The sequence below is a fragment of the Canariomyces notabilis genome (assembly GCF_033297395.1).
Source record: "Canariomyces notabilis strain CBS 508.74 unplaced genomic scaffold N656scaffold_19, whole genome shotgun sequence".
Lineage (NCBI taxonomy): Eukaryota > Fungi > Ascomycota > Sordariomycetes > Sordariales > Chaetomiaceae > Canariomyces > Canariomyces notabilis.
In genome coordinates this window covers 35803-57012 of record NW_027041841.1, presented here as the reverse complement: position 1 = coordinate 57012, position 21210 = coordinate 35803, and the positions used below count along the sequence as shown (strand labels likewise).

Below are 21210 nucleotides of genomic sequence, written 5' to 3'. Positions count from 1 at the left end.
TCTTAGACTACTTACTATACGGATTTCCGAGGGAAATGGGTACTGCATAGCGAGGTCAAGCGTTGGAGTTCATAGTATTGTACTCTATGAGGGTCTCATAGTGAAATAATGGACTAGAGTTACTACATAACACCTTTGGGTATATAGTACCCTCACCAACCTGACTCGGAAGTTGATGCCGACTCGGAACTCAACGAGAGCTCAAGTTGAATGGGACTCGAAGAGTCGAAGTCAAGTTCGATGTGGTTGCTTTGACTCCGCACTGTGGTGATTACCTAATACGTATATAATTCAACCCCAAATTCTGCAGTTTGCTCCGTTCCCCTTTTTCTTTCAACATCCCCTGTACTCTTTTCCACGGCTGCAATGTCACAACAAAAGGACCACCTCTCTGACCTCGACCGGCACGTGCACCTTCTTGAGAGCAAGGTAAATCAGTTGCGCGCGTCTCTGACTCACTGGCAGCAATGGTATCTCGAGTATTCAGCTTTGAAAGAAGAGGTCGAGCAATTGCCCAAAGACACGCCTCCACATGAGGGTCTCCGCCGCATTCGACGTGACTTTGACGGCAAACTGCTCACCAAGAAGGAAGTCAATGAGATCCTAGGGAAAAATGATCTCAGAGATCCCGAACACGTCCTCGGCGTCCTCTCGCGGCGCATGGACTACGTTGAGCAAAACATAAACTCGTTGACAAAACTTGTCGAGACTCAGGAAAATAAGCTCGCTGCTGCCAACGTTGTCGCGCAGCCGGACGCCGGCACCGACGAGGAGACTGGTTTGCCCCTCACGGACATCGTCGAAGAGCTGGACGAGAATGACAATGTTGTCAACTTCCGGCTTCAAAGCAGCGGAGACGTGCAGCCGAAGGTCGTCGAAGCTCTCAAGAAGGCAGGGATCAACGACATTCCCGAGACTGAGGCAGATCTGCCCCAAAGTCAGGAGACTCTTGCAATCAACGCAGACGAAGACCGTGTTGGGAATGACCAAGGCGTGGGTTCCGCCAAGGAAAGCCCCCCATACGTTGAACGCCCCAACGTCAAAAAGACGGTCTCCTTTGCCGAAGACACAAAGCCTGGCCATGACGCCTCCGAAACGCACAATTCGGGAGCGGCTCAGACCCTCGAGCGGTTGATGCAAAAGGCCAAGGAGCAGGAATCGATGGACATGTCCTCGGCAGTCATTCCGGATAACGAGTCACCAGAAGAAAGGCAGTTACGCCGTGATATGCTCGAGTATAGCATGTCAGAGATCGGCCCCGTTGTGGCCGAACTGCAACTGGAAGACAATTATTCGGACGATGACGACTCCGCTTGGGACGACTCAGACGCGGTCGGAGACGAGAATGAAGAAGACGATGACGATTCCGAGGATGAACTTGGTCGGTCCAAACGCAGTGTCATCACTCCGGACTACATCAAGCGCATGCAGGAGCTTGAGAAGCGTATGGGGGTCCAGTCCGCCTTTACGGTCGGCCGTTCGGAGACACAGCCAAAGAAGGCTGACCAAGGCATCGGGCGAATAGCAATAGTGGGAAATTCCAGCTCGCCTGATGCCCCTCCGACGGCTGCGCCGCGGCAGAAAAAGAGCGTTAGCTTCGCATCGAAGCTAGATATCGCCCCCGATCTTGTCTCCCAGCCTACCCCAAGTGAGGCGCTGAAAAAGACACAACAGGAGGAGTTTTTCGGGGATGTTGTGGAGAAGATCACAGAGGAGGAGTTGCCAGAGGTGCCTGAGGAACCGCCCAAGCGGGTGTCGAGGTTCAAAAAAGAGCGTGCTGGAAGTTCACCTTTGCCCGCGCCTGCAACACCGTACCTTCCTGGTCCGCCCCAGCTTCGCACTGGTCTAGTGCAGACCATCCCCGCTCCTCCGCCCGAGCCTACACCACCAGAGGACCTAACCTTGGCACCGACTGTCGTGGAGCGACCTGCCGCCTCAGAAGCGGCAGAGCCCGACGAAATGGACGATGTGCTTGTCTATGAAGCAGCAGCAGTTGAGTACAACCGCTTGCGAAACAAGATGATCCAGAAGCAAGGCGGCTTTCTGCAGGACGAGGCTCAGGCAGATGAACTCGGACGCGTCCCTCTTGATGAGGAATTAGGCGGGCCGAAGCGGATGAGCAAGTTCAAAGCGGCTCGGTTGGCCAAGCTGCAATGATCATGTCGACAGGAAAGACTCTCTTTACAGCTAAGCGGGCTTCACATAGTCGATGGCAATCGAACTATACAATATCCCGTGTCTTTCTTTCCCGATTGTGTGGTCGATTGCGGTCTCGCTTTCCGACCTGTTTTCCCTTTTCGTTCTCTCTATCTTGACTAATCGCACGCAGCGTCATCAAATCCACTTTGACAAACGGAACGCTCAATATCTGACAATTGATGGTTTGCAGCTCTCCGTCTGCATTCGCATTACTGGCGATTCCAAGAACAAGCTGATGGGCTCTCTGACGCCTCGACCCTTGGCAAATTACCCCGTGGTCCCGGCGATTCGTTTCACCCCTCACATTCCATTCCATTTGTAGACGTAGCAGCAATAGAGATGCGTATCGTGGGATATTTATTTGATTTCTCGTTTATCATGGTGCCTTGTCCATGTGCGCCCACCTGCCGTTCCCCAAATTTTTGACATTTAAGAGCAATTCCCAGTACACCTGCAGCACCGTTATGCCATGGATAATAATGATTCAAATAGCCTTGTTTCCGCCGTTTCTCCGATTGTCCCTCCCCAACCAGAAAGTCTCAGTTAGTTAATCTTGGCCTTGCTGAAATCCATCTCGGGGTGCTGCTCCTGGAACTTCTTCAGTATGTCCAGCTTCTTCTGCTCGTCGCTCGTCGGCAGGCCCATTTCCTTCTGCCGCTGGTCGTACATCATCTTCTCCACCATGCTCCGCGTCTCCCCGTCCAGGTCCGAGAGCTTGCTGTTTTCAGGCACGATCTTGGTCACGTCGATTTTGGGCGCCGTCGTCACCACGTGCGGCCACCACTCCATCTTGTTGATCTTGTCCAGGTGGATCTCGATCTGCTTGGTGTCGGCCGAGGGCGTGGTCGTCAGCGTCCAGGTGCTGTCGTCGGGCCGGATCGCGTGCGCCAGCGTGCCCTCGAGGATGGGCGGCTGGCCTTTGATGCCAGCAGAGATGGTTGTTTTGGTGAAGGTGACGGCTAGGTCTTTCCCCTTGATGTTTCCTGGAACGGGGATGGTAATGTCAAGGTCGCCGATGGTCTGCGTCCATCTGTACGGCAGGGCATCTTGCTCGGCTTTTTCCTTCGCGCGTGCCGCGGCCTCTTCGGCGGGGGTTGGCTCTGCTGGGTATTAATTAGTATTAGCGGGTGCCGGGGAACTGAGATGTCTATGGGTGGGTTTGGTGAGATGGGCATGAGGTTGGAAGATGCGCACCTTTGTCAGTCATTCTGACGGTGTATCTCGACGCCTTATTGTCTGGTGTGCAGAAAGAAGTATTTTAACCGGTTGAAGACCAGATGCCGTAATTGGACGTTTTTGTCTACATAATTCTGTCGAAATTCATGGAAGGTGAGCTAGGTACAAGCACCGTATGTACAGTTCACCCCTTGGTTGTTTGTTAGCGCAGGACTTTCGACAAGGGTCCATGTCCATGTCCAGAAATCAGCGAAATGCTTCTCAGCAGCCAAAACGATTGATTCAATGCAAGAAAAAAAAAGTATCTAGCATTACTCAGGGAGACTATTTTCTTCAGAACCCTTCTTACGTGGAAAATCTGGCCGTTTTGATGTTGAGATTGAAATCTTAGCGTTGACCCTGGTCTTAAAGTCAGGCGCTAACGAACAATAAAGTTGGGGACTATACGCGGAAGCTTCTGGTGGGGCAATACTTCTTCACCCCGCATTTGCGCATTCATCGCGATTCGCGCACCACAGGAAGCACACTTTCGCATTGACAAGAAAACCGTTGATTGATTTGTCATATACCGAGGCAGGGTCGCATCAGGCGATTCTTGATGTTATTGTACATACAGACATCCGTGATCTACCTGCCGGCCTTTCCTTCAAGTGCCAATGTAAACTGAGTAACTGTGAAACGGAATCAAGAAACGGACGATAAACGGTTGTCTGCGTGGCTCAAGCGCCTCTGGGCGGCATAGACACCCGCCAAATCTCCGAGCTTGCCTTAGTCAAAGTGACAGCAGGACGTGGCCATGGAGGAGGCCAGCTCCTCGCTCGAGCCTGTTGTACAGGTGAAGTCAGAGGGTCCAGAGACGTTGTTCTAAATATATATATGTCTGTTGTAGTGAATCGAACATGCGACCTGAGGAGGGAGTGCCGCCTACTACTGTTCACTTCGCCACTTCTACCCGTGGGGGGCTGGAAGTAGGAAGGGGAATTTGAATTATATGCTCAATGCCGCCCGCCGCCAGTAGGCGAGGATGGGGTGGGAGTCGGGACAGGGCACGAGCCTCAAGGGTCGCCGTGTGGCCGGACGCGGTTGGGGGTTCGTTGAGCATGTGGATTTTTTGGTGTTTACATGCACATACAATTCGACCACATCAAGGTTCATGATACACAAGAGCGTCAAATGGCTCTTTTACCGTATACTATTTTGCGGTCCCTATAAGTTATATATGTACCCTGTTTCCTCCCTGCACAGAAGTCATGGTACATCGCCGCCTAGACTGTGCTCAACCTCCATAGCTTGCCCTAGTCAAAGTGACGCTTCTCAACGGCCGCGTCGGCTTGCTTTTCGAAAAACACGATCCAGTCGCGCAGCACGCGGATCATGTCTCGGGCCTCTCTGTATGACAGGTCCTGGACTGGGACAGCGGCCAGCAGGTCGTGGAGGCCGACGTTCAACTCCATCGCCGCGGGCGTTTGAATGTCGACCTCGTTGGTGGGGGCGGCCTGGGCACCAGAGCCGAGCGAATCGTCTTTGAAAAGTGAAATGACCTGGTCAGTAGAAGCTCGCGATGAACCGCCACATTGACGACTTACCACCGGCCTGCGCGGCCTCGTGGCGGAGGCTGCAATGCGCTCCGCGACTGTCAGAATGACAATTGGCGCAAGCGCCACGTCCAGCCACGTCTGACACGACGCAAGATGCGAAGGGTCGCAGGTTCTTTGCGCACCGGTCGCATTTCTTTTCGGAAATCTTGCCGGTCATAAAGATGAGGGCAGCTTCAACCCGGCTGGCACGGTGCCAGTCGGGGGTATAGTAGAGGTCGTCCTTCCCTTTGGCCAGACGGACCGGGCGAAGAATCTGCGAAAATGATCAGTATTCGGATCCCAAAAAATACAGTTTTGGAGCTCGTACAGGCTCCTGAACGAGCTTCGTCACATTGCCATTGTCGATTTTGCCAGTGACGAACTGGGTAATGAAAGTTTGCGCCGGAATCCGGCCTTGGGCATCGTGAGCCATATACTAAGTGGCCCACGGGATGCTGACTGGAATGGCTGCCATTTTGACGAAACGACTGTCAGCGGCTGCAAATCGAAGTGGAAGTGGGAGAAGTGGAAGCGCTGATGAAATGGGAAGAGGTAAAGGGAAGAAACGAGGGCAGAGGAGAAATACCTTTGTTATGTGATTGTCAATTGGCGGATTGCTCAATGTTCGTTGTAGCGAGGCGCAGACTCGTGTACGTGAATATTGTCGTGGCGGTAAGAGAAAGTGTGGCGTTCTGGAAGCAGAATCGGTTACGTGAATATTTTTGTGGTGGAGAGGAGAAAGTGTGGCGCCCTGTGGCGGTTGGGGGGAATTTATACAACAATCGGGTGTTCGCACTGTTCAAATACACAATGTGGACTAGGTTTCACATAGCCACTCCCCAACTGCAGCAGGTCAGCCACATGCGGCATTGCACTTTCAACTCACAGTCTCACACCCATTATTAACTTCATCATTTCAAAGCAGCTTGACTTATTCAGCACATGCACACGCCTCAGTCTAGATAGATAACCACCACTCACCTCCAACTCAAACAATCAAACCAAATCCTCTCCAACCCTTGGTAAACCATGTCGCGCAAAGCGACGGCAGGGCCCTCGGCCCTCCCCGAGCTGACGTCGGACGACATGTGTCCCGTCTGCAAAACAATCCGCTACCTCAACAAGGACATGGAATTCCTCATCAACCCAGAATGCTACCACTCCATGTGCGTGAACTGCGTGAACCGCCTGTTCAACGACGGGCCCAACCAGTGTCCCTATGCAGGTTGCCACCGGACACTACGACGAAAAGGGTTCCGATCCGCCTTCTTCGGCGACCTGGCCGTGGAGCGCGAGGTCGACATACGGCGGCGCGTCGCGGCCGTCTTCAACCAGGTCGAGGACGACTTCGAAACATTACGCGACTACAACGACTATCTACAAATGGTCGAAGACCTCACCTTCGATCTAGTCAACGGCTCCGAGGCGAAGCGGCGCGAGGCCGAGGCCACACTCCAACGTTGGGAGGCCGAGCACCGCGCCGACATTGAGCGCAACCGGCGGGCGGGACGCGAGGCCGACGAGCAGTCACGCCGGCGGCTGGCCGCAGAGCGCGAGGCTGCCCGCCAGCGCCGCGTAGAGGCCCTGCGCGAGGCCGAGGAGGAGCGGCGCGAGCGGGAGCGCAGCCGCGAGATGGAGCTCGACAGCCTCGCCCAGGGCGACGCAGCCGCCGCCACGGGCGCGCAGCACCAGCAGCGCGTGCAGCTCAAGAAGAGGGGCCAGGCGAACCGCGCGTTGGAGGCGGCGACGATGACGACGACCGCGGCGGGGACGCCGGCGGCCGCGGATGTGGGTAGGCTGTCGATCCGCGGGCTCAAGGAAAAGAAGAAGGCGCCTGCCGCGTCCGAGGGGCCCTACGATCCGTTTGGCGGCATGGATTTCGTCCCCAGCAGGTACAAGATACGCCCTGGCCTTACGCACCCGGCCATCGACAAGTACCGCCACGATCCGGCCCACATTACGGGCGGGTATAGCTTTGACGAGTACATCGACCGGGTCATGTTTGAGGCGTTTGCTGGGCTGGGAGTTTTCATTGAGGATGAGAAGGAGGCGGGTATTGGGCTCTCTGCCGGGGAGGTGGCCACCATTAGTGCTGGGATCGCCGCTGTGGGCGACAAGATGGAGCTCGACTGAAGTCGGGGAATTTTCGATCAATTTTATCCTCATATCTGTCATTGTATGCATAGCGTCGGCGTTCACGGGGGAGATCACACAACGGAAAAGGGACAATATGGGTCTGGTTTACCGGTATATAGCCATCACTTGGCGGGCGAATAATGAAAGGGCAAGAGATGAACTTTATTCACCCTGAGACTACGCTTGCCAGAACATCGTGATCTGCCAGTATTCCCTGAGTCTAGATGCCATGAATCCCGCTTACTGGAGCTGATGCCTGGAGAGGTCTTGCTTGACTGACAAGCCCTCCGCTTACTCGTCAATACCCCATCTCAAGAAATGGAATGCTCCAGAGTCCGGCCGTCTCAGCAAGAAATGGCGACCGCCCGAGAAAGAAAGCAGCCAACCCAGTTGAACGCCGTGCTAAATGCTCCGCCAAGCGAATGGATAAGGAACCCTTGAATCCCGGCTCTGCGTGTTTCTGACTAGCAATTAAAGTAGCTCCACCACCCATGGCGTATGAAACTTGGAGAATAGGTAGAAGTAGAATCAACATGAATGAATTAACCGGCCTGACAAACCCAGGCAGCATAAAGATCTCTCTCACTGCTGCCAAGGGCTCTGCTGGGCCGGCCGCGGGAACACGGGAATAGTCTCAAGCTGGTCCAGCCCACCGCCTATCGGCTGCTGGTTATGCTGCCAGCCTTGGCCGGTGGTATGGTTCACGAACGCGCCCTGTCGGAATGGGTTGGTGCTGCCGGTGGGCTGAGATAGGATGCCGCCGGCCGTGACAGGGCGTTGCTGTTGGGTCGGCTGGGCCGGTTGCGAGGGCCCAAAGCTTTTCGCAAACGGGTTGGTCCCGGTCTGCAGCGGCTGCATGGGCGACTGCGTGGGTGTTGCAGCCGGCTGCTGGGGCGTCTGGGACTGGAACGGCGAGTTCGAGGCGGGGGCCGCAAAGGGCTGCGTCGTCTGTGGGGATGAGCGGGCAAAGGGGTTGGTCGATTGACTCGTTGCGGGCCTTTGCTGAGTGTTTGTTGGGCCAGGAGCAGGTGCAAAAGGGGTGCCCGTCTGTTGGTTCATGAGCATGGATTGGCGGAATGGGTTGGTGCTCTGCTGTGGCGCTTGGAGACCCTGGGAAGCAGGCGTGGCAGTGCTCTGAAAGCTCGCGACAGAGTCCTGTGGTATCGGAGAGAGCGAGCTTGGCTGAAAGCTAGGCTGAGTTTGGGGCTGAGGAGAGAAGCCCCCAAAGCCAGCGCCCGTGAAGGCAGGCTGTATTTGAGGTGCTTGCTGAGATGGAGAAAATAAGGGCTGGGTCTGTTGCTGGAAGGTGGCATTGGTCTGGAATCCAGTAGGTTGAGCAATAAGGCTGTTTAGTTGGACCTGGGCCGTCGGCTGCGGTTGAAAAGGCGCCGGGCCCCATGGGGACATGCCCATTTGCATCTGCGTCTGCAGTCCGGGCTGCGGTTGTGGTTGTGATTGTGGTTGCGGCTGTGTAGCCATGGCAGTTTGGTTCTGCTCGATGGACTCGAAGAAGTCGATGAGGTCGGTATCTGGCCCCTTCGCGGGTGTCGGCTTCGTGGGCTGTACTGGTTGGGGTCCGTTCGACTTGGTGCTGGATGAGTTCTTCGCGGACTCGAGCCTGGCCGATTTGGAAGCCCCTGATGATCCACCTTTAGACTTCTTCACTTCCAGCTCAGCCAGATATTGCCTCCGGTGTATCTCAAAGTCGGGATCCTTCAGGTACTCCTCCAGCTGGCGCGCCAGATTTACCGGTGCATGCTTTAGTTTGGGGATCTCCACCCTCGTGTGGTGTTCGTATTGCCTAGCGATACTGAGGTACTGTACCACAAAATCAGTCTGCCTCGCAAACTTGCGATAGATGTCCAGGGCCCTCTCGGCATCCGTTTTGGAGTATTCAAAGAAGTGGCCTGTCGTTCTGGTTAGTCGGTAGGAAGGGCTGTGACGACCTCGCAGCAGATCTCACCTAACACATTGATCATGGCCTGATTCAAGACCTGGAACAAGGCCAGGAGATCGAGGACCAATAGCCTAAAGACCGTAATCGTGATCTCGTTTTCTGGCTCATTTTCCATAACCTGCATGCAACGTGAGCACAGGCCGCCCAACTTTCAAGCCAGCTGCCGGTAGGAATACTGACATCACACTCGAGGAGCGCGGTGAGCTGATGCTGGACTATCTCTGTCTCGCGCAGCAACCCCTTCTCCACAGAGAGCTTTTCCAACCGGGACTCCTTGGCTCGAACCCAGTCAATCTTTGTTTCCCGGAAGGCACGCGCTCGTTCGGAGAGGTAGTTCGAGTAGTGACGGATGTTCCGGCCTTGCGTTTGGGCTGCATACCGGAGGATTAGCTGCGTGCAGCATGGCAAGAAGGCCAACAAGGGGCCAGCGGATATGTTTATGACGAACCATCCGAGAACATGCTCACTGCCAGCATGTTCCTGTGCTTCGCAAGGTAGGCTAACGTCACATCTGGCGATCCTTCTCGGATCATCAAGTGGACTGTGATCAAGCTCTTGAGGACTATGGTCCATGTCGAGTCACGAAGCCGATACTGCAGCGCCCGGAACACCTCTCCCACGCCCGCCTCGCCCGAGTGTGTCGCAACCAGGATGTGCTCGATGTACTTTGTCTTGGGGGGTGCGGCCTGAAAGCAGCGACACCGGTTAGCAACCGCATCCCTCAGCATGGCTTCCAAGATCCAAGAACAGGGAGGACGTGGAAGGCGGACCTTGATCTTGGTCGCGCCCTTGACGGATTTCTCGAAGGAGCTCGCCATGGCTACCGAGTTATCGTCAAGCAACTCCGGGCGCAGTTCGCTATTCCACCGCTATACCGTCGCCTAGCGAAAGAGTTAAGTTCTCAGGCTTCAACACTTGGCTTTGCCGATGGATACGCTCCTTCTTCCTCGCCGGAATGATGAAGAATTACACGGGCTTGCGCCGGGGGAGGTGGGGAGGAGCCGTCTCCTCGTGAGGTCCCAGTCGGGCTGCGGGAGGCGTCAATCTTGGCGTTTGGCAGCTGGGCCAGTTGTGGTTGTGTTGCTCTGATGGAGGGCACAAAAGCAGCAGGTGCCGGTGTTTGGCAGACGGCGCGCCCGGCTCGTCCAAACCCATGTCTACACTAAACGGGATTGCCGGGGTATTAAGGTACGTCTTGGCATTCAAGGACAGGGGTTTAAGCACCAAATCAACGGCCTGTTTCATCAAGCTTTCAGCAGATAAGCGCGTTTCCGGCCAAATCCCAAGAGGCGAACATGATGATTATGTACACACGTTTTGCATTCAAAGCCTCAAGTTTACTTGATGGTGTTGGCTTTCCCTATCTTGAATTGGCCTGCTTCGGTGAGCGACTGATATAGAGGAAGAACAAGGGATACAGCGGATCCGCGCCCTATCACCGCCAGAAATCGAGCCTGAGCTGAAAGAACAAAACGATAGCTAGATACAGTGATGTAGCACGACAGTCGCATCACGAAGGCGTCGCTGGCTGCTTAGTAAGGCGAGCCTGCGCAGCTTCAATATCTAAAGCAAAATAGCCTCCACTTGGATACTGCTTCAATCAGGGTGCATCTTCGTGGTTCCCGTGGTCAACTGGTCAACTGCGATGATGCCCCATCAAGCCGGAGGGGAGACACGCCCACTTGGGCACCCGCAATGCCCTTCTTCCATTCAGATTAATCAGAGATGCCGTCATCGCGTCCGATGAGTAACAAGGTCGGTGTGCCGAACGCTGATATCACAATTCCATCCTTCTATCACAGCCAAACCACTTGAGCCCACGAGGGGAGAGTTTGGAAGTTCCAAAAGGAGGAAGCTTCATCATAAAGAACACGCTGGCTTTCATCATCTGGGCCTAGTCAGCTTTGATGGTCTTGTAGAATGTTTATCGGATCGGTAGTACTCACTTTGTTTTGAATGGAAGGGATGGAGGGAAAAGGAAAAGAAGTCCAAAACTTTCCGCGAGTGCAGATTTTTGAGCTCCCGTCGCTGCGTTTGGGACCCACAGCGTGATCGGGCCACACATCAGCCGAGGAAAAGCGGGTCTTTCTCTGTGTAACTTAGTAAACTTACACCGTACGGAGTACGGTAGTACATTCTTCACTCATTGAATCGCGGCTTCCAGCAGCGAAGAGCCCGGCGACAAAATTGAATGGCATTGCCACGAGTCGCTCTGCGGCGCGCCTGTGGCCTCGGCCAGCGGGAATTGTTCTGTTGCAGATATGGTTTTCGTCCTCAACTCGTCCCTTTGAATGCTCTCCGGGGTCCTAGTCTCCGTTTCACACACAATACTACTGCTGAATCACGGGCCACTGAAACCACCGAAGACAATGGGCAGAGAACAGTTGGAAAGCAACTTCGCGAGGAATGGTCCAAGTACAGTATGTACCCTTTTAATAGGCATATTTCAATCTCAATATCTGAACACACGCTTACGCCGTTCTTAGACCATTTCCCTCGGGCCTCCCAACTAAGCGAGTTCCGTGAGGGACAAGAGGTCACAGTTCACGGCTTCCTGTACAGGAGACGAGTGAAACACTCAAAACTGGTATTCGCAGATATTCGACTTGACCATGGACCTCAGGTTCAAATCGTGTCGAGCTATCAAGAGGTCGATAGCCCAGGACACCTGGCGAACCAGGCGCTCAGAGCCATTCCCTTGAATAGCCCAGTTGCCGTGATGGGTACTGTTGCTCAGCTCCATGGGCATCCACAGCCGCCAGAACAATCAGAGCAGTCTTCTGTGCCCAGCAGCTCCCCTTCCCAAGTCTCCCGCGTCGAGCTCGCCCTCAAGACAATACAGCCCCTCAACGTCTTCCCCAGGGACATTATCGTCTCCGATGGGGTCCAATTCCCCCCGTCTTCGCGCCACTTGCAGATCCGCTTCGATGATGCCCTCCGCAGCCGTCTCCTTGCACGGCCTCGGATAGGGCTGCAACTAAGAAAGTCTCTTGACAGTCTTGGCTTTACAGAAGTCGAGACACCCATTCTTTTCAAGTCTACCCCTGAAGGCGCAAGAGAGTTTCTGGTCCCGACAAGGCGCCCTGGTCTGGCGTATGCCCTCCCACAGAGTCCTCAACAATACAAGCAGATCCTCATGTCGAGCGGGATTCGGGCATACTACCAGTTTGCTCGCTGTTTCCGGGACGAGGATCTGCGGGCTGACAGGCAGCCCGAGTTCACACAGGCATGGCGGTACCGACTCTACAGCTCTGTCTGCGGGTAATTCTGACCAACTCCTCATAGCTCGATATAGAGATGTCCTTTGCCACGGGTCAAGATGTCATGCGCACGGTTGAATCCGTAGTCTCTGACCTGATGACCTGGTTGGATGTACATTTCCGGGCAGTGAGGAGACATGGAGATGTTTACCTCGTGCCCAACGAGACCTTGGTATGCAGAGTTTCGCCGCCTCTGGGCTACCTAGTGTTTCTGCTGACTCCTCAAAGGACGCGGCAGATGCAGGAGACATCAGCGTCAGAAGACGTCCTGTGCACTCCCCGTTCACTCGCATTACGTACGAAGAGGCCATGACGCGGTTCGGCATTGACAAGCCTGATGTGCGGATTCCGTTCGAGGTACGACACCGTGATGACTTTGCGGTGACTCAACTAACCATCGCAGCTTCATCGGGTTGACCATGCCCTGCCTCGGTCGTTTGTTTCCATGATTACCCATCTCGACAACCCAGTGGTAGAAGCATTCAGGTTCCGTCCTACTTCAAATGAAGATGCCCACTTGAGCGACACCTCGGAATTCGTCGACAAATTCATGAAGAACCTACCTTCTCCCCTGGCTAAGAATCCAGACGGGGCACCCGTTGCCTTGGTTGTCAACTCGAAGAAGCCGCTCCGTGGCCTCTCACCCCTCGGTTATGATGGTGTTGCACGCTTAGAGAGCGGGGAGCCCGGCCTAGAAGAATTTGCGGACTTGGAGGACGGAGACGTCCTCTTCTTCCAAGCCCGCGAAGACAAGCCGTTCCAAGGCGGCTCGACTGCATTCGGCACACTTCGGAACCTATTGTATCAAGCAGCCGTGTCCGCTGGTCTTCTCCCGCATGATCCCAGCTTCAACTTCCTCTGGGTGACCGATTTCCCCATGTTCACCCCCGAGAACGAGACGGATCCCGGTCAAGGCGGCACGGCAGGCTTTTCGGCAACCCATCACCCGTTTACCGCGCCGCTGACGGACGATGATGTTGAGATGCTCGCAACGGACCCGCTGAAGGCGAGAGCTGATCACTACGACCTTGTCGTGAACGGTGTCGAGCTGGGTGGCGGCAGCCGGCGTATCCATGTGGCCAAGCTGCAGGAGTACGTCATGAGAGACATCCTCAAGATGACCGACAAGGGTGTAGGGCAATTCTCGCACCTGCTTGAGGCTCTGCGTGCTGGCTGCCCGCCCCATGCCGGCTTTGCCCTAGGCTTTGACCGCCTAGTCGCGCTCCTCACGTATACGGATTCGGTCCGCGACGTTATTGCGTTCCCCAAGTCCATGAAAGGCGAAGACCTCTCTGTCAAGAGCCCCGGGAAATTGACCAGCGAGCAGCTCGAGACTTACCATCTTTCTTTTACCCCCAAGAAATCATGATGGTTTCCTGGAAGAACTGCCGTGGGCAGGCCCCGCTATGTACCAATACTCTGTACAAAAAGACTCGTGGTATGTCACCACTCCAAAATTCCATACTCCGTGCCATGGCGACTGCATAGAAAAGAGTTAGAAGGCATTTCGCGTCCTGTTTATACCATGTACTTTTGAAGTGTCAATCTCAATTATTATTCTTGATCTGTCTGACTCGACAACCTAGTGCTGCTTGTCCAATATTAAGATCTACTTTTCAGACAAAGGAAACCGAAGAATCTCAAAAACCAGAGGCAGAAAAGAGAGACTAAGACCAAGAATCAAAACATCCCAAAAGCAACAGCCACGGCAGCAAGGGCCGCCGCCATGACCTCGACCTTCTTCAGGGCCTCGCCATTCCGGCTAGCCGCTGCGCTGGGCGTGATCTGGGCGGGCTTGAAGGTCTTGGTGGGCTGGACGGGCTGGACGGGCTGGGTAGGCTGGACCGGAGCTGTCGTTACCGCAGCTGCAGCGCCGCGAGTCCTGCCAGCACCCGAGTACTGGGACCTGTAAGACCGAGCCACGCTGATGGCCTTCGAGTAGTCCTGTCTCCAAGCCTCGTCATCATCACTGCTGCTGCCACCATCACTGCCACCATCCCCACTGCCACCACCACCACCACCACCACTACCCCCGCCGCTGCCGCCGCCGCCACCACCACCACCGCTACCACCACCGCTGGGAGGCGGAGTCGCAACCGAGACCACCACCTCTGCCGGGGAACTGACCACAACAGTCGCGATGACCGTCTCCAATGTCCGGACCAGAGAGTTGATCAGGTCTGGAATTCCGTCGACATCTCGGGCCTTGACACGCCGATCACCGCCGAAGCCGCCAAAGCCACCACCCCCAAAGCCGTTGCCGCCACCCCCGAAGCCGTTACCACCGCCGCCGAATCCGCCATTTCCTCCACCGAAGCCCCCGTTGCCTCCGCCAAAGCTGCTTCCACCACCGAAACGGTTCTGGGGGCCCGGGCCGCCGAATCCGTTCCCACCACCGAATCCGCTGCCACCACCGAACTTGCCGCCGCCAAATCCATTACCCTTACCAAAACCACCACCGCCAAATCCATTGCCCTTGCCGCCACCGAAGCCGCCACCGCCGCCGAGGAAGGACGGCTTCTCATCTTCTTCTTCCCCGGATCCACCCAGTCCTGGTATTCCGCCGCCCGCGCCGCCACCTGGTGCCGCTCCACCACCTCCGGGTGCTACCGGTGAGCCACCAGCGCCGGGTCTTACCACGCCGCCGCCGGCAGGTGCTCCAGCTCCAGCTCCAGCTCCTCCAGCTCCCGGAGCACCACTAGGCGCCGCTCCCGGAGACTGGGAAGAAGACGACGCAGCCTCGGCCGCAGACTTGGAAGACTCCGAGGCAGCCTTGGACGACGACTCGGCGGCCTTTTGGCTCCACTCCTGCAGCTGGCTGCTCAAACCGGGAAACCCGGCGCCACCGGCCCACTGCCGGGGGCTGAGGCGCGGGGGTGGGGTGATCATGGACTCTTGGGGTTGCGTTTCGGACGGGGTCTGGGCGGTGCCGGTGCTGACGGCGCCAGAGTCTGCCGGGGCGCTGGGGCTGGTGCTGCTGCGCTCCTGTTGCACGTCGACCGGCGAGACCGGGACTTGGACGAAGTCTTGATCGCTGTCGTTGTTGTTGGGGCCGCCCTTCTTCTTCTTGCCCTTGCCGCCGAACCCGCCAAAGAACCCGCCGCCGCCTTTGCCCTCTTTGCCTTTGCCGGCCTTGAACCCGCCTGCAACCTCCATGGCCTTGTTGCGTGCCTTTTCCCAGTCGGCCAGGTCCTCCTCCTCCCCTCCTTGGCTTGGCGGGGGAGCAGAGCTAGGCGCCGGGGTTTGGGTCGAGGCCGGTGCTGAGCTCGGGCTGGCGCTGCTGCGGCCGCTGGTGGCTGCGCTGCTGCCGCGAGCGCGGCCCTCGTCGCGTGACTTTGCCCCGCTCGCCTTGGCCTCGCGGGCAATGGAGATACCCTTGTCGCGGAGCGCTTCCCAGTCGGCGCCCTGTCGGGCAATGAGACGGACTGGCTCAGTGGTTGTTGGCTCGGTGGTGGCCACCGGGGTGGTATCCGGGACTGGGGGCAACATGGGAGGAATAAAGGGGAAGGAGAGGCGGGGAGTCATAGTGCCGGTTTTTCTTGGGAGCTGTTAGACCTTGCCGGGATAGAGTGGGTGGGTGGTTAGGGACATACATGATCGTTCTGGTCACTATGATAGTGGTTGATGCCGGCTCTTCATACTCCTGGCAGGAACCAAGCGACAGCAGGCTCGCCTGGATGAAGAGGAAGATTGTTGTAGGATGCATGGTGAGAGTGGACGAAAGGACTTGGTTTAGTGAGAGTGTATGACTCGCCGTGAAACAAAGTCGTTCCTCGAACACAGTCGGTGAAGAGTTGATGTCTGCCAGAGGGCTCTGGGAGCATCGGCTCACCATAAATACCCATCCTGCTGAGATTCGAGTCCTAAGGGGCTAGGGTTTGTTTGTTGCTATGAGATAATAAGTGGTGCGGTGACCTATACTGGCCGTTTTGGTACGATAAGTAGCGTCTTAGCGCTTGCCACCGCCGGCCTCTAGGAGCAGTCCGCTCACAACTACTATGAACTAGCCCAGGGGTTTCAGTGTGTCTGTGAGAACGTCCGTGGTCAACCTTGCCAGTGAAGTGAAATCATTCTAGCTTTGGAAGAGTTATCAAGGAGTGCGAGAGTCATGTTTACCAACAAAACAACACCAAAGCCGGCGAATACAAGGTCTGAGGACTCACTAGACACAACCAGGCTCTTGTCAGAAGACCTGACGCGCTGCCATTTTGAGACTCGCCAATGGTGCGTCACTCGAAATGTGTTTCCTGGTTGCTAGTCCCGGGGAAAGATGTCCGAAGGGACATTGTATACGTCCAGGAGCAGCGGATCTGGTTCTGCCCACTGTCGTCGTCACCGCGCCGTGACACGGTGCTCCATCAGGTTTGGATATGCAAGTGAGAGTGATCGGGAGGAATGGCTGTTGTCCATTAAAAAAGGCAGGGAACCCTCGATGCATCGAAAGCGACATGAATAGTAGGTGGTGGCTTCCTGCTTCACTTCCGAGTTGCTTCTGATGATCTTATCAAAATCCTCTTCTACGCTCCTTCCTGAAGTAGTGATGTTTGCAGCAAGCAGGTAGCTGCTTCTATGACAAGACGTTCGAGAAGCTTTATCTCACTCGAAGGACTGCAGTATTGATACCCTCTGACTCTGCACGATTACAGGCAATGCCAACAACAATAACAGCGTAAATATCAAAAGTAAAAGAATCAGAACGGAGAGGCAAAAGAAGAAGAGAAGATGATAGAGATTGACTCGGCGGGCATAACTGTGGAGAAGTAAGTGCGCTTCATGACCGCCTTGCCCAACCGAGTCCATCACCAGAGACTCGTCATTCGTCAGGATCTCTACGCCCTCAATCTGGAAGATGCTGCTGAGCAGGGGGGAGCTCAGAGGAGGGTACTACTTTGCTAACCAGAGATCGCGTAGCAGACTCGTTAACTGGCCTTCTCCTTGCTCTCAACAGCCTGAACCTCAGGCACAGGATCCTCCCCTGCCACGCCCTCAACTCACTCGGCCAAGCAGAGCAAACAATGACAAAAATTCCTACCTTGTTGGCTCTTACCGCTGCCATGATGACGATGCTCACCGGCAAAGCCTTCAGTATGCCAGCGCCAGCGCCGGGAGCAGAAAGAACCACATCATCCCCTGTCACCGCGCTCGCCACGCCAGCCGCCAGCAGCACCAGCATAAGCATAGACTTGGTCCGTCCCCGCGGGTACCTCGAGGATGAGGGGATTCTGGACGACATCGAGCGGCTGCTGGACATCATCGCCGAGCACGTCGAGCGGATGCGCCAAGCAGGCGGCATCACGACCAACAATGACATCGGCTACGGTGGCAACAACGACAACGGCGACAGGGTTAGCTACAATACCACGATTTACAACTCCAACACCACATCGGTCAATCACACTGAGTGCATCGGCCAGGGCGTGTGCAACCCCGTCCACGTCGACAGTCACGATTCCGGCGGTAAGATTGACGATAAGGATAAGGATAAAGCGAACGGCGAGGAGGAGGGAAAGACATGCGAGGAGAAGAGAAAGAAGAACCTGAGGATCAAAGAAATGGTGCCGGGGAGGGTGCCCGATGCTCAGGAAATTGTGCGCATTGCCAATCAGGCCGGTTTAGGTGGCCTGGAGCGTCATGGGTGAGAACATTTTGTAGGCAACAGAAAAGGGAATGAGTGTGCGTTGTGGCGAGATGAAGAGTTGTGTTTCGCTCCTGTAAATAGAGGTTTCCAGCAGAGTTTTTTGGTGTAGAAAGCGATAGACGATAGAATATTTGATGATGTCCCAATTCGGAAGTTTGTTTACAATCGTGGTGTTGGCCCCTGAATCTCCTGATTGGCGAAACAAACCCGCTGCACCCGATAGGCAAATCCTTTGTTAGCAGCTAGGTCAGTCTTCTCTGGAATTTCACCGAGTACTCACACAAGCCATGGTAGTACGAAAGCAGAAAAGCGAGGATACTTATGTGCATTCACACCCCTAGTCATCGAAATGGATAGGTTACCTATTGGGGCTATGGCACCTCTGCGAAGGGAAGGCCTGGCTTGGTGATTTGGAAAATCTACATTCCTTCAATTACTACTTTCTCGAGATGGAAATCAGCTAATAAAACCGACAATCCCATCCCCTCCCACCACCCCTTTCCCCCCACCCAAAAGAGCTCTGCAGAATCCTTACAAACCAAGAAGCAAGAACACAGAGGAAAGAAGCCAAAAAACATCCCCTTACAACAACTTCGTCGCCTTGACCGTTACGCCGTCCTTTGGCCGCAGCACAAGCCGCCACATCTTCCACTTCTCCGGGTCGGGGCTGTCGTGGTCGCGGCGGAAGTCGTACATGCTGAGCAGAGAGCAAAGAATAATCTTCATCTCGGTCTCGGCGAACTTGCGGCCGAGGCATCCCCGCGGGCCCTGCAAAAAGGTCATGAAGGCGTTGGAGACGGCGGTCGACGGGAGATTGTCCCAGCGGTCCGGATCAAACTCGTCGGCCGTGTCGCCCCAGTACGAGGGAAGCCGGTTGATGGTGTTTGCCAGGATGTAGACGACGGTGCCTGCAGGGATCTTGTAAGGGCCCAGCCGGTCCTCCTCGACCGACTCGCGCACCGTCATGGGGATAGGCGGGATAAAGCGCAGCGACTCGCGGCACACCTTGTCCAGATAGGGCAAATGGTCCGGGTCGGCTGTCGCAAGCTCGGCCTCGTTGTAGCGCCGGGCCGGGTCGAAGAGGAAGGGCATGTACTCGCGGATCTCGTCGCGCAGCCGCTTCTGCACGTCCCGGTGTGTTGTGAGTAGGTGGATCGTCCAGGCCACACCCGTCGCTGTGGTGTCGTGGCCCGCGCCGAGGAACGTCATGACCTGGTCGCGCATCGTCTTGAAGCTCAGGCCGGGCTCGCCCGCCTCCCGGAGCTTCTTGTTCTCCTTGGCGATGAGTCCCAAGATGTCCTTGGTCCGCGCGTTGTTTTCAGCGTCGTCAAGCTTCTCGGTGAGGATCTCGGTCGCCTTCTGGAGGATGATGTTCCGGGACTTGTTGATGTCGCGGTTCATCTGGGCTGGGATATGCTGGGATTGCGGGAAGAAGGCCTGGATGCCGTGGAGCACCCGCGAGACCAGGTCAAAGTTGAACACCAGACGGTACGCCTGGCGGATGGGCACTTCAGGATCCTCAAGCGAATGGATGTCGTAACCGAAGCCGGCCTTGCCGATGATGTCCAGTGTGCACCGGTTGAGCCATTCCAGGATCTCAAACGACCGGGTCGTCTCGTTGGCTCGCTCCATCTCCTGCCCCCACAGCTTGGCCATGGTGAGGGACCTTTCCCAGAAGATGGGCATGAGAGACCGGATGGCCGATATGGAGAATGCCGCTGAGAGGGGCTTCCGCTGGTTGGCGTGGTCTTGGCCCTCGGCCAGAAGGATTCCTTCGCCGAGAATGCGGACCATCCACAGCTTGGCGCGCAAGGGCTTGGGGTAGTTGTAGGGATTCTTGAGCGTCATTTGCTTGAGGCCCTCGTCGTCGGCTATCGAGAGCCTTTCCGAGCCAAAGGGGAAGAAATAGCGAATGATGGGGCCATGGTCCTTGTGCCACTGCCTCTGAGGCACGCCGCACTCCTCGGTAATGATGGAGAAGAAATGACCCCAGAGGGGGAAGCCAGGGACGGTGGGTACGTGTCGTAGCTCTGAGAAGTAGAAGGGGTGTAGCCAGCTCAACCAGACCACCGAGTAGAGAAAGACGGTGGTGGTCAAGGCTACCGCAAGGATTCGTGTTGTAGGTTCGTCCGTGATCTTCGCATAGCCAAAGGCAGCGGCTGTTGCTACCGCGAGGAGAGGGACGAGACGGATCTTGGAGGTCATCTCTGGAACGTTATCGCGCGCCTGCTGGGCCGGCGAGACTCTGTGAGAGAGAAGCCACGATGGTTGTACGGGGGAAACTGCTGTCTTCAGGGACAACAAATTCTATATAGTCAAATTCTATATAGTTAGGTGCCTTGCTAGATCGCTGGGTAAAGCACGGCCGGGTTTTGGTCACATGGCCGTCCGACCATGATGTAGATCAACAGCCCTTGTGGCCGTAGGACCCTTTTGTGAAGCAGCAGACTGACAAGACCAGCGTTTCCCCTGCGGTAGTCGGCCATCTCTGGCTTCCCTAGTGTCTGGCCGTGCGCGCTGCGTACCAAGGCCCGATCATTGTGCGGCCCGATAATAGTCGAAGTGTGGCCGATTTAGTGCTGCAGCCGGCTGCAGACATCAACCCATCACTAGAAGTTAGTTAATCGGAATCCGTGATCAGGACAAGTAGTACGTTAGGATTCAAAAGCCCAATTCGTAGACAGTTAGGACATGGAAAGAAGAGAGACCAAGTGTAAGCGGAGAGAAATGCCACGATTAGCCCATTGGATATTATTCCCTGTGCTTCGGGCCTTTATGAGCTGCAGCGCAGTATGACGAAACGGTATCTCGCCCTTGGAACTGAGGTGTTCGGGTCAGGTAGACAACGGTCGATGGGCCTGGTCGCAGACCCACCACCAGACTAAGAGGGAAAAGGGGGGTTGACTGCGGTAGAGCGCTCTGTGCACCGAGGCTCGTCCGTTCGCATAGCGCCAACACAACACAAAAAAAAGGACCAACATTTTGGGGCTAGATGTATCCAAGCTCTTTAGCCCTGAATTTACCTACCTGAACCTTGGCCCAACATTTTTGTTGTTAGCTAGCCCGGGCAAAGCGAGAGCGACGCTCGGTGACGGGTGTTGGGTGGTCAAGTGTAGCTCGTTCCCCTCCGCTGGCGCCGCCACTGTCTCGACTTTGTAAACAATGTCTGGTTGCGAGGGGATGGTGTTGCTCTGGAGTTGTCTGGCCCTTATCCGTGGAACGGACAGACTCAAAATGCCAGGTGAACTCGGTTAACCTCTGGTCTCC

At 55.6% G+C, this 21210-nt stretch overlaps 9 protein-coding genes across 9 annotated transcripts; 4 read left to right on the top strand and 5 right to left on the bottom strand.

The window, feature by feature from the left end:
* Positions 1 to 366: 366 nt before the first annotated feature.
* N656DRAFT_757224 (uncharacterized protein) lies at positions 367 to 2157 on the top strand (the record flags this gene model as incomplete). The annotated part of the gene is made up of 1 exon (XM_064813139.1): positions 367 to 2157. The coding sequence occupies one exon, from the start codon at positions 367 to 369 to the stop codon at positions 2155 to 2157; it is 1791 nt and encodes a 596-aa protein (XP_064667993.1).
* Positions 2158 to 2742: 585 nt separating this feature from the next.
* On the bottom strand, positions 2743 to 3406 carry N656DRAFT_799941 (CS-domain-containing protein; the record flags this gene model as incomplete). The annotated part of the gene is made up of 2 exons (XM_064817941.1): positions 2743 to 3299; positions 3394 to 3406. 2 exons carry the CDS (start codon positions 3404 to 3406, stop codon positions 2743 to 2745), a joined length of 570 nt encoding a protein of 189 aa, XP_064667992.1.
* A 1374-nt stretch (positions 3407 to 4780) lies between these two features.
* Positions 4781 to 5526, bottom strand: N656DRAFT_781609 (uncharacterized protein). Its single transcript, XM_064815618.1, has 2 exons — positions 5281 to 5526; positions 4781 to 5226 (listed from the first exon to the last, which is right to left on the bottom strand). Exons 1-2 carry the CDS (start codon positions 5383 to 5385, stop codon positions 4921 to 4923), a joined length of 411 nt encoding a protein of 136 aa, XP_064667991.1. The 5' UTR covers positions 5386 to 5526; the 3' UTR covers positions 4781 to 4920.
* A 309-nt stretch (positions 5527 to 5835) lies between these two features.
* On the top strand, positions 5836 to 7255 carry N656DRAFT_781608 (CDK-activating kinase assembly factor). Its single transcript, XM_064815617.1, has one exon. The coding sequence runs from the start codon at positions 5982 to 5984 to the stop codon at positions 7083 to 7085; it is 1104 nt and encodes a 367-aa protein (XP_064667990.1). The 5' UTR covers positions 5836 to 5981; the 3' UTR covers positions 7086 to 7255.
* A 415-nt stretch (positions 7256 to 7670) lies between these two features.
* On the bottom strand, positions 7671 to 9863 carry N656DRAFT_791017 (ANTH-domain-containing protein; the record flags this gene model as incomplete). The annotated part of the gene is made up of 5 exons (XM_064816933.1): positions 7671 to 8995; positions 9052 to 9163; positions 9226 to 9416; positions 9494 to 9731; positions 9816 to 9863. 5 exons carry the CDS (start codon positions 9861 to 9863, stop codon positions 7671 to 7673), a joined length of 1914 nt encoding a protein of 637 aa, XP_064667989.1.
* A 1373-nt stretch (positions 9864 to 11236) lies between these two features.
* N656DRAFT_791016 (uncharacterized protein) lies at positions 11237 to 13674 on the top strand (the record flags this gene model as incomplete). The annotated part of the gene is made up of 5 exons (XM_064816932.1): positions 11237 to 11465; positions 11532 to 12271; positions 12331 to 12477; positions 12534 to 12662; positions 12709 to 13674. The coding sequence occupies 5 exons, from the start codon at positions 11237 to 11239 to the stop codon at positions 13672 to 13674; spliced, it is 2211 nt and encodes a 736-aa protein (XP_064667988.1).
* An 18-nt stretch (positions 13675 to 13692) lies between these two features.
* N656DRAFT_781605 (uncharacterized protein) lies at positions 13693 to 15858 on the bottom strand. The gene is made up of 2 exons (XM_064815616.1): positions 13892 to 15858; positions 13693 to 13743 (listed from the first exon to the last, which is right to left on the bottom strand). The coding sequence occupies exon 1, from the start codon at positions 15828 to 15830 to the stop codon at positions 13986 to 13988; it is 1845 nt and encodes a 614-aa protein (XP_064667987.1). The 5' UTR covers positions 15831 to 15858; the 3' UTR covers positions 13693 to 13743; positions 13892 to 13985.
* Positions 15859 to 17027: 1169 nt separating this feature from the next.
* N656DRAFT_770100 (uncharacterized protein) lies at positions 17028 to 17944 on the top strand (the record flags this gene model as incomplete). The annotated part of the gene is made up of 2 exons (XM_064813752.1): positions 17028 to 17065; positions 17254 to 17944. 2 exons carry the CDS (start codon positions 17028 to 17030, stop codon positions 17942 to 17944), a joined length of 729 nt encoding a protein of 242 aa, XP_064667986.1.
* A 581-nt stretch (positions 17945 to 18525) lies between these two features.
* N656DRAFT_799934 (cytochrome P450) lies at positions 18526 to 20148 on the bottom strand (the record flags this gene model as incomplete). Its single annotated transcript, XM_064817940.1, has 1 exon — positions 18526 to 20148. One exon carries the CDS (start codon positions 20146 to 20148, stop codon positions 18526 to 18528), a length of 1623 nt encoding a protein of 540 aa, XP_064667985.1.
* Positions 20149 to 21210: the final 1062 nt, after the last annotated feature.

Bases quoted from the DNA above. Each gene is read 5' to 3' on its own strand.
- N656DRAFT_781609 (XM_064815618.1), bottom strand. From the start codon at position 5,385: ATGGCTCACGATGCCCAAGGCCGGATTCCGGCGCAAACTTTCATTACC. The intron at 5,227-5,280 runs GTACGAGCTCCA...TCATTTTCGCAG, and splicing joins CGAAGCTCGTTCAGGAGCCT to ATTCTTCGCCCGGTCCGTCT.
- N656DRAFT_781605 (XM_064815616.1), bottom strand. From the start codon at position 15,830: ATGACTCCCCGCCTCTCCTTCCCCTTTATTCCTCCCATGTTGCCCCCA.
- N656DRAFT_781608 (XM_064815617.1), top strand. From the start codon at position 5,982: ATGTCGCGCAAAGCGACGGCAGGGCCCTCGGCCCTCCCCGAGCTGACG.